The sequence below is a fragment of the Papio anubis genome, chromosome X (assembly GCF_008728515.1).
Source record: "Papio anubis isolate 15944 chromosome X, Panubis1.0, whole genome shotgun sequence".
Taxonomy (NCBI): domain Eukaryota; kingdom Metazoa; phylum Chordata; class Mammalia; order Primates; family Cercopithecidae; genus Papio; species Papio anubis.
The window spans coordinates 97,988,303-97,999,822 of record NC_044996.1 but is presented as its reverse complement, the minus strand read 5'-3'; the positions used below and the strand labels follow the sequence as shown (position 1 = coordinate 97,999,822).

General features: G+C 42.8%; 1 protein-coding gene across 1 annotated transcript in view; it reads right to left on the bottom strand.

Annotated features, from left to right (window-relative positions):
- Window positions 1-209: 209 nt before the first annotated feature.
- ZNF41 (zinc finger protein 41) overlaps window positions 210-11,520 on the bottom strand; it is a 349,729-nt gene continuing 338,418 nt past the window's right edge. The window contains 3 exon segments of the mRNA XM_031660944.1: window positions 210-4,543; window positions 10,991-11,024; window positions 11,027-11,088. Coding sequence (XP_031516804.1) covers window positions 2,499-4,543; window positions 10,991-11,024; window positions 11,027-11,088 — 2,141 coding nt within the window. The 3' untranslated portion in view covers window positions 210-2,498.

The following is an 11,520-nucleotide window of genomic DNA, read 5'->3' as shown; positions in this document are numbered from 1 at the left end:
TCATCAAAATGAGCAGTTGTGTTCTTCAAAAGACACTCTTAAGAGAATGAAAAGACAATCCAGAGACCGGGAGAAAACCTTTGCAAGGATAATGGACTGATAATGAAGTTATACCCAGAATATATTTTTAAAAACTCTCAGTGTTCAACAGTAAAAAAACAACCCGGTTGATAATGGGCAAAAGATTTGAACAGACACTTCATCAAAGATTCTCAATAAAAGATGATCAATATTATTAATCATTAGGGCAATGTAAATTAATATCACAATATCACTTCACATGTACTAGGATAGCTGTAATAAAAAAGACTGATAATAATAAGAGTTGGTAAGGATGTGAAGAAACCGGAACCCTCATACATTGATAGAATGTAAAATGGTACAGTCATGTGAGGAACAGGCCTAGGTCTCAGGTCTCAGCCATCACTCATCTAACCTGGGGAGATACTACAATGGTTTGGAGGACAAGAAAATAAAAACGAAAATCTGTTTGGAGGACAAGAAAAAAAAAACGAAAAACGAAAACTGACATATCACTATATGCCCACCACTAATAGCTATAGTAAAAAAGATGGAAAATGCCAAATGTTGGCAAGTATGTGGAGCACTAGAACTCGCATACTGTGTTGCTGGGAGTGTACATTGGTACAACCACTTGAAAACTGGTTTTATAACATATAGCTGAACATATGGATACACTTAGGTACATACCTAACAGGAATACACACATATGTTCACCAATACACAGCAGCACAATTCCTAATAGCCCAAGCTGCAAACAACCCAAATGTCTACAAACAGTAGAATGGATAAATTATATTGCAGCATATTCACAGAATGGGATACAACATGACAATGAGAATGAATTATCTACAACTATATGCAACATATGGATGACTCTCACATACATAATGTGAATGACAGAAGACAGATGCCAAAGAGTATATTGCTCAATTATATGATATATAATTGTTTGGCTCAATTTATATAAAATACAAAACAGGCAAAATGAATCTATGCTGTGAGAAGCCACGGTAGTGTATACCCTTGGGGGCTTGCCCGGAAGGGAAAGTGGGGAAGGCTTCTGGGGTGTGGTCATGTTCTGTTTCTTGACCTGAGTATGTTCATTTTTGAGAATGCATTGAGCTGTATGTTTATGATATATGCATTTTCTATATACAGTTTAATAATAATATTTTAAAATAAAAATACAATTGCATGCTAGAAAGAAAGTTCCTTTTTATGAGTGTTGTAAAAAAAAGTTTAAGGGAAAATGAGAAAGTGTCTATACATCAGTGTTAAAAAAGAGCAGTGATCTTTCTTGAGAAGTCTTCCAGTTATTCAACTATGATAAACTGTAATTATGTTTTAGAATAACTAATTGCAATGCAACATGACTTTATCCCATAGCAGTCTACACAAAACTACCCTTAATGTGCATGTAGGAAATGAAATGAATATACCTTAACCAAATAGGAAGAAAAACAAAATATTAGGAAGTGAAACCTAATTTTTCAACCATTCTTTTTCAAACAGGAATCCCAAGGAAAGCAGGGGTGTTGGTGGGTGAGCCTGACAATCTAGAGCGCTGTGGATCAGTTCCATTGTTGTAGGGTCAGTTACTGAAGGGATAAGGAATCTATGGCCTGCAGCTTATGCAAATGACAGCTTTGGGGAAACAGGTTAGAAGGCATGCATACCTCTTATAGGGTATGACTCATCTGCTCTCCCAGCAGGGGATTAATGATGAGACAACTACTACCTTTATATGTCTGTATCATTCAATGACTATGTTTCTGTAACACAGGCTAGAGCTAGGCCTAATTTCCCAATTCATAAAGTTATACCTTTAAATTTAAAAATTCTGTTGCACTTAAAATACATATACCAGGAGGACTTCCCAAGGGAAGGGAAAAAACAGTTTTTCATGGGAATCTTTTCTGTGACTGAAGTGCCAATGATCACAAAAACAGATATCTGCATTCCCAAGTAGATTTCTTGCCTTGATGTCAGTGCCCTGCCAGTGTTTGGACAATGAAAACTCTCCTCCCCAACCTAGAAATTTGACAAAGTGTTTCCCAGTAGTGAGTACTTTTATGTCCCCGGATATGCTGAACTAATCAGTACTGAATTTAAAAAGTTCTTTATCCAAAAAGTGAAGCATAGGAGATGACAAGTCATCTCCTCGGGTCTTAATTCTACTATTTCCAGAAGCTCAAGAGGTCTGTATGAATCATGTCACCAAACATGACTATCGCTCAAATGCTTTCTCTAAAGGTTCTTCCTATGCGTTGAATTGCATATACACTGTGGTGATGCAGGAACTTGTCTTTCCAGTGGACTGAAGGATACTTGGCTCTGTTTGCCTTCAGTTCACTCAAGCCTCAGTCTCTCATATCCATTTCCCCCTGCACAACAATTGCAGCATCAGGCCTTCCTCGTCCCTACTATTAGATACCTGATGCATACCCAGTTGTGATTTCCAGGTGAAGATTTTCTCAGTCACTGGCTTTATAGCGTTTTTCTCCACTATGCGTTTTCTGGTGTTTAATGAGATTCGATCTGTCGGTAAAGGCCTTCTGACATTCTGTACAAGCATAAGGTTTCTTTCCTGTATGAATTATCTGATGCATACTTAGTGTGGCTTTCTGGATGAAAGCTTTCCCACATTTACTACATTCATAGTGTCTTTCTCCAGTATGAGACTTCTGATGTATATTGAGGCGTGACTTCCAGGTGAAGGTTTTCCCGCAGTCACCACATTTATAGGGTTTCTCCCTAGTGTGGATTTTCTGATGCGTTATGAGATTTGATCGGTCAGTGAAGGCCTTCCCACATTCAGCACATATATTGGGCTTCTCACCTGTGTGGATTTTCTGATGCACACGGAGTTGTGACTTCTTAGTGAAGCATTTCCCACAGTCGCTGCATTCATAAGGCTTCTCTCCAGTATGGATTCTATGATGCGCAATGAAGTGTGATTTCTGGATAAAGGCCTTCCCGCATTCAGGACAAACGTAGGGTTTCTCTCCTGTATGGATTCTCTGATGCACCCTTAGTGTTGATTTCTGGATAAAGGCTTTCCCGCAGTCCTTGCATTCATAGTGTCTCTCTCCAATATGAGATTTCTGATGTATTTTGAGGCGTGACTTCCATATGAAGGCTTTTCCACAGCCATTGCACTTATAGGGTTTCTCTCCAGTGTGAGTTTTCTGGTGTTTAATGAGATTTGACTGGTCAGTAAAAGCCTTTCCACATTCAGCACACATATAGGGTTTCTCCCCAGTATGAGTTTTCTGATGTGTGGTGAGGTTTGTCCTGTGAGTGAAGACCTTTCCACATTCTGTACATATATAGGGTTTCTCTCCGGTGTGAATTCTTTGATGCACATGGAGTTGTGACTTCTTAGTGAAGGATTTCCTGCAGTCGCTGCATTCATACGGCTTTTCTCCAGTGTGAATTCTCTGATGTGTGTTGAAATGTGATTTCTGGATGAAGGCCTTCCCACACTCAGCGCATACATAAGGTTTCTCTCCTGTGTGGATTCTCTGATGCATCCTGAGTGCTGATTTTCTTGTGAAAGCCTTCCCACATTCATTGCATTCATAGTGTTTCTCTCCGGTATGAGTTTTCTGATGTATACTGAGGTCTGAGTTCTGGGAGAAGCCTTTTCCACATTCACTGCATTCATAAGGTTTTTCTCCTGTATGAATTCTCAGATGTCTAAAGAGGTCTGATCTCTGGATAAAGGCTTTTCCACATTCACTGCATTTGTAGGGTTTCTGGCCGGTATGAATTTTTTGATGTGTAATTAGGCTTGATTTGAAGGTAAAGACTTTTCCACATTGAGTACACAGATAGGGTTTTTCTGCTGTATAAACACTCAGATGTGCATCAACCTGGGGTTTCTGGGGGAAGACTTTGTTGCTCTTGTCACATTCACGGGACTTTTCTCCAGCATGAATTCTCTGATGCTCAAACAGATGTGACTTCTGAGTGAAGCCTGTTACACATTCAGTACACACATAAAGCTTCTCCTCAGGATGAATTTTCTGATGGTGAGTGAGAGCTTGTTTGTGGCTGAGATGTTTTTCACAGTGATCATGTTCACAGGAATTTGCTCCTGTCTTAGCATTCTCATTCTTAGTAGAGGAAGGGCTATGGGGGAAATTGTTACCATTTCCAAAAATCTTGCCAAGGTTCTTTGTTGCACTGTTTCTACTACGATTATGTAAGTTTAAAGTATGCTTCAAAATTGTGTCACAGTTACGGAGTCTTTTAATTGAAGGAACAAACTTGGTAGTCACATGAATTATTTTTTCAATGTTTTTACGTTCATAGCCCCTCTCCTTAATCAATACTTTCACATGACTTAAAAGGTTATTCTGGTTTTCCTGACATCGCTCTAACTGGTCATTATCTTGCCACAATGCTTCTAAAATAGAACATAATGAATCTTCTCCTATGGGTTGATCAAATCTCTCACAGTGGAAGAAAATTTCTCCAGGAATTCCCTGTTGCTGCATTTTCTCAATAGCCTCACCTAAAAAGAAAAAGAAATGAAAATGACACAAAGAACAATTAGCAGAGGCTACAGGGGACATGTAGTTCAGACAAGATGAACACAGATAAATGGAAGAGCCCACAGAACAATATAGTAGCAATCATGTAGCAACACAACATTTTTATAGAACACTTAATAAATGCAAAACAACTATATACCATTTATGATGCACAGGGACTGTTACAAGTGCTTTACGTGAAACAGCTCATTTAATCCTCACTAAACCCTATGAGGTAGCTACGATTATCAATTGTTTTACAATTGAGAAAACAGGCACAGAGAAGTCATGCAACTTGCTGAATATCGAATAGCTAAATAAGTGGGAGAGATGGGATTTGAACCCTCGGAGTCCAGCTCCACTATGTAAGAGGCCTAGATTGTGAGTAGAGTAACCAGAAGAAACTGCAGCCTGTGAAGGGGAAGCCTGGCATGGAAGAAATATTTCAGAAGGTATGTTCTTAATACATATCAGCTTCACCACTTTACTAAACTCCCTGCTTCTTCTTCTTTTTCCCTCTATACCATTATGAGTGGAGCTCTTCAAATTTAATGTGAATTTGAACATTAAATCTATATGCCTCAAACACCAATTTCTTTATATCTATAGGAAAACCAGTTGCAACACGCCATCCTGACACAGACAAACAGTAAATAGATATCTGCACTCCAACTCTATAACCAGCTGCAAGTTTCTTTTTTTCTTTTTTTGTTTTTTGAACTGGAGTCTCGCTCTGCAGCCCAGGCTGGAGTGCAGTGGTGCAATCTTGGCTTACTGCAACCTCCGCCTCCCGGGTTCAAGCGGTTCTCCTGCCTCAGCCTCCCGAGTAGCTGGGATTACAGGCGCCTGCCACCACACCCAGCTAATTTTTGTAGTTTTAGTAGAGACGGGGTTTCACAATGTTGGCCAGGCTGGTCTTGAACTCCTGACCTCAAGTGATCTGCCCACCTCGGGCTCCCAAAGTGCTGGGATTACAGGTGTGAGTCACTGCGCCGGCCCCAGGTGCAAGTTTCTACTGGTTCCAGGAATACATGCTTATAGCAAGAAGTATAAAAGAGGAAAGGAAAAGCTATCTGTGGCAGAATCTGCAGGCCCTCCCCTGAGATCTATTCTCCCCATCTTTCACAGGAACAGAATGTAGCTGGGACTTACATCCACTGGCCTCACTGTGTTCTCACCAGTAGAATACGAGCAGAAGTGATATATGCTACTTGCAGGCCAGCCTTAAGACAGTGGGCAAATCTCCTCTATTTCCTCTTCCCTCTTCCCACTGGACTCCACAGTGACCCATCATTAACCAGGTAGGTGACAACAATGCCCCAGGAGATGCCAGAGGAGTGACTTAGAACATGGTCCCTGAATGACCCGTCAGGATTAGAGTTGACTTATTGAACTGGACCCATTCACCTCAGAATTTTCACGTAGGGGAAGATATACATCTATATTTAGCCTCTTGTTTTGTTCCTCCATGCATATCCAAAACGTATTGTCTTTCTAAATATTAGTTCTAATTTTGGTATACTTCTAGGGTGCTTATGTTTGGTATGAATTTGTAAAGCAGACACTGTACCATTCATATTGATACTCAGTTTGGCACAGTTTTATAACAGAAAGGACAAATACACAAAGGGTGAGAGTGTTAACATTTCATGCAGTCATCTTCCCTTTCCAAATATAATGTATGTTCCTTTGAATTCCTCTGAGCAGACACTTGAAAATTTCATCTGAAAGAGAAAAAATCTCCTCCTCTGCCTCTATCCCCAAATTCAATAAATTCATTTACTAAATATTTTCTACATGCTCCACTTCAGAAAAGTGAAGAATAAGTGTGCTGGTTATCAATGTTTTGCCTCTCAGTTCCAAATTCACCCTTCCTTGCCTGCTCAACAAAAACGGATCTGGCCCCATTTACCCTGATGTGATTATTACACATTGTATACCTGTATCAAAATATCCCATGCAGGCTGGGTGCGGTGGCTCTTGTCTGTAATCCTCAGCACTTTGGGAGGCCGAGGTGGGTGGATCACTTGAGGCCAGGAGTTTGAGACATGGAAAAACCCCATCTCTACTAAAGATACAAAAATTAGCTGGGCATGGTGGTATATGCCTGTAATTCCAGCACTTTGGGAGGCCGAGGTGGGCGGATCACCTGAGGTCAGGAGTTTGAGACCAGCCTGGCCAACATGGCAAAACCCCGTCTCTACTGAAAATACAAAAATTAGCCAGGCATGGTGGCATGCACCTGTAATCCCAGCTACTCAGGAGGCTGAGGCAGGGGAATCGCTTGAACCCGGGAGGTGGAGGTTGCAGTGAGCTGAGATTGCACCACTGCACTCCAGCCCGGGTGACAGAGTGAGACTCTTTCTCAAAAATAAAAAACTCCAAAACCCCCAAATATCCCATGTACCCCATAAATATATATACCTATGTACCCATAAAAATTAAAAATTTAAATAGTGGATCTCAGTCTCTTTAAATATTTTTTTCTTCTGCCAGCTGGCATGATATTAAACTTTGTCAGTGTAAGATGCTAGAGAGACACTGCAGGAGGAGGGGGGCTTGCTTCCTGGTTCTAGGGTGCTCACTCAACAGGCTCATCCAGCAGGGGCAGCCTGTCCAGCACCAGGCTCACGTAGTGTGGGCATCTTTGCCAACACTTGGCTCCTGATGCACATGTAGTGTCCCCAGTACCCAGAGCTCATGGTCTTCTCTAGAGCTCGGCTCCTGCAGTGTGGGTGACTTCTCCAGCACCCAGCTCCTGCAGCTCATATGGATTCCCAAGCACCTAGTTCCTGCAGGCCCCCGCAGCACTGTACAGTCAGCAGCACCCAACACCCCCTAGTTTACTCTCAGATGATTTGTAGTGGAATAGCTCCAGTGAGTCACCTCTGTATCAACAGTTTTCTCGGGAAGCCTAGAGGGCAGGTTTCCAGCAAGTTCCACCAGGACAGCACCATAGCAAGTATTCTACCTGCCTCAAGCCATGGTTGTGCCCTCCCTACAAGGTCTGAATCTCATCCCTGGGAAGTAGGGAGCCTCTTCCTTGGGTACTCGCTCACAACCCTAGAAGAACCTGCTGTGCTTTCTATCTGCTATTCCTTTATTCTTCAGAGTTTCTTTTTTTGCTAGCAAATCCCTCATTATTCCAGTCCCACGGCTCACTGCAACCTCGACCTCCTGGGTTCAAGTGATTCTCCTGCTTCAGCCACCCGAGTAACTGGGATTACAGGCGTGGGCCACCACACCCAGCTAATTTTTGTATTTTTAGTAGAGATGGGGTTTCACCATGTTGGCCAGGCTGGTCTTCAACTCTTGACCTCAGGTGATCCACCTGCCTTGTCCTCCCAAAGTGCTGGGATTATAGGTGTGAGCCACCACGCCCGGCTGCAAAGAATCTTTATGTTAACCACTCTCTGTTCCCATTAGTCTGTGGTTTCTCCCTTGGTAAGACCCTGAGTTATACTATAAGAAATAGGCTCTTCATGTATGCATATTTCAAAACATCATGTTGCACTATATAAATACATACAATTCTTTTTTGTCAAATTAATAGATTTTTCTATAAAAAGAAACAGGCTCTTTTTTCTTAAAATTTTTTTTGAAATAGAAATGGAACCTTGTTATGTTGCCCAGGCTAGTCTTGAACTCCTGGCCTCAAGTGATCCTCCTGCCTCAGCCTCCCAAAGTTCTGGGTTTACAGACGTGAGCTACCACACTCAGCCTGAAATAGGCTCTTAATTCCAGAGACTTTCTGAAAACATAGAGGTAAAAGCCTCAGTTACCCTATATGCTAAAATCCTGTGATTTTCTCAGAATTCTTGTGCGATGGAGGATGAGAAAAAGGAAAGAGCCATATAGGCTGGAATAATTAAGAGCCATTTTGTGAGACAGGTGAGAACTGATCACAAGGTGGAAAATGTCTCATCCGAATAGAGCACAGAATAAACAGTCAGATTCAGGGAGGACTATCAGATATGGTCAACGTTAACAAATATTAAAAATGGAGTTTGGCCGGGCGCGGTGGCTCAAGCCTGTAATCCCAGCACTTTGGGAGGCCGAGGCGGGTGGATCACGAGGTCAGGAGATCGAGACCATCCTGGCTAACATGGTGAAACCCCGTCTCTACTAAAAATACAAAAAACTAGCCGGGCGTGGTGGCGGGCGCCTGTAGTCCCAGCTACTCGGAGGCTGAGGCGGGAGAATGGCGTGAGCCCGGGAGGTGGAGCTTGCAGTGAGCCGAGATCGCGCCACTGCACTCCAGCCTGGGCGACAGAGCGAGACTCCGTCTCAAAAAAAAAAAAAAAAAAAAAAAAAAAAAATGGAGTTGAGCAGAGGTTACAGAAAATATACAGATATGAGTTGAATTGGAAATATGTGGCCATGTTTTTTATCTCCTTGAAAGAACAGTTTAATTGTTATATACTAGGTAATGGAGAACAATTGTAGGTTTGTTTCATAATGCTCATGACAAGAGAAATAGAATGTTTTAGGTAAAGATATCTGTCATTAGCATTTAATATGAAGTAGTAAAAACAATGGAATCAGCAAATCAAATCAGGAATAGAATAATTGCAATTCAGGCAGCAGAAAATATGGAGCTGGCTGGGCGCAGTGGGTCACACCTATAATCCCAGCACTTTGGGAGGCCAAGGCAGGCAGAAACACTGAGGAAGCCAGAACCCTTGTACAGTGCAGCTAATCTGAGAATAATATGGTGGTACTCAGTCCTATTCTGGATGAGATACTCCATGATTAGGCGCAAATCCTCTCTTCTCTACACATCCCTGAGAAATTCTCACACCCTGTAAGGAAATGTTTATCTAGAAGTTGATTGCAGAATTGTTTGTATTAGATGGGACTTGGACACAACGCCCAGCATCCATGACTAGGTGAGTGGTTAAGTATGATGTGGTGCTGGGGACATTGTGAAATACTATGTAGCAATTTAAAGAATAAAGTCAGACAAACACACTAAAATATGGAGAGACCATAGGAATGAGTGGGAAAAAAAAGGAACAGAATTGAGAAACATAGTATAATGTGTTTTATATATACTAAAAATACATACTCATAAACCAATACTTCAGGCTTTAAGAGAATATCACACAATTTCAAGGTTCAAACACATTAGACCAGCTGCTCATAGGAGGAGGCATAAAGAATGGATATGGAGAATTGGAATAAAAGAAAAGACCTGGCCGGGCGCGGTGGTTCATGCCTGTAATCCCAGCACTTTAGGAGGCCGAGGCGGGCAGATCACCTGAGGTTGGGAGTTCGAGACCAGCCTGACCAACATGGAGAAATCCCATCTCTACTAAAAATACAAAATTAGCCGGGCGTGGTGGCACAGGCCTGTAATCCCAGCTACCAGGGAGGCTGAGGCAGGAGAATCGCTTGAACCTGGGAGGTGGAGGTTGCGGTGAGACAAGATTGTGCCATTGCACTCCAGCCTGAGCAACAAGAGCAAAACTCCGTCTCAAAATAAATAAATAAATAAATAAAAATAAAAATAAAAATTAAAAGACCTATAATCCCAGCAAAGACCTATAATCCCAGCACTCTGGGAGGCCGAGTCAGGCAGATCAGTTGAGCCCAGGAGTTCGAGACCAGCCTGGCCAACTTGGTGAAATCACGTCTCTACAAAAAATACAAAAATTAGCTGGGCCATGGTGGCGTGTGCCTGTAGTCCCCACTACTTGGGAGGCTGAGGTGGGAGGATCACTTGAACCTGGGAGGTGGAGGTTGCACTGAGCCGAGATCATATCACTGCACTCCAGCCTGGGCAACAGAAATTTTAAAACACTTGGATGTACAAGAAAAGACTAAGATGGGGGGCAGGGGTAGAGTAGGAAGAACAAAAAGGTACTAGATAAGACAGGGTGGTATGTGGTACAGAGTACAGAGACTAGAGATAGTTCTCTTGCCAAAAGGCCAATCAAAGAAGACAATAATGTGGCAAGGATCATACATGGAAACGGCATTTAGGTATTTGAGGGCTATTGTCAACTATTTCCAATTGACTCCAAAAGTTTAGAACTTTCTTTTTTTTTTTTTTTTTTTTGAGACTGAGTTCACTGTGTCTCCCAGGCTGGAGTGCAGTGCTACCTCTCGCTCACTGCTCCTCACTCGGCTCACACGCCATTCTCCCGGCCAGCCTCCCAAGGCTGGGATTACAGGGCGCCACCAAGGGCCTCGCTAGTTTTTGTATTTTAGGATTACCACCCATGTTAGCCAGGATAGTCTCGATCTCCTGATCTGTGATCCACCCGGGGCCTGCCTCCCAAAGTGCTGGGATTACAGGCTTGAGCCACCGCCAAGCTAGAACCTCAAGATGGGTTACTTTCAGAATGTTTCAAAGGCATCAGGTTTTCCTAGGGAAAGTGAGACTGACTTCCATGTCCCTGTCTGTCTGGGTCACACCCACTCACCTGAACAGCTCTGATGTGGGGCTTCCCCCGCCAGCCCTGCCATACCCCTCTCCTTGCTCCCAACTTGAAGGCGGCCTCTGACTTGGGAACTTGGTACCCTGTTAACAGGACATGGCGGAAGGACAACCAAGCTAACTGGATTAGGCCTTTCACCTCAGACAGTTTCCCTTTGCTGTGAAAGATAAACACATTTCACTGGGAACAGAGTAATAATCACAGAGGTGAAAAGGAACTGAATCCCAGACACTTCCAGGATGATACCATCACATAGTTTAGGTGTCGGGCAGCACTCAGCAGCTGAGAATGGAAATACCCTCACTAGCAGATGCATAGGGCGTACAAAGCCACCACCAGAGCAGTGGGCTGTAGTTCTTGTAGTCACATCCCAGTACAGGCGCTCTGGGCAGGGGATCCAAGTGCTGCCACCTCCCTGCTGAAGTCCTACAGTCACATCCTCACATTCGAAGCCTTCGTAACGACACAATCCTGTTCAAGGCAGCATGGTCAGCACTGGGGGATGGAAGAAGGTA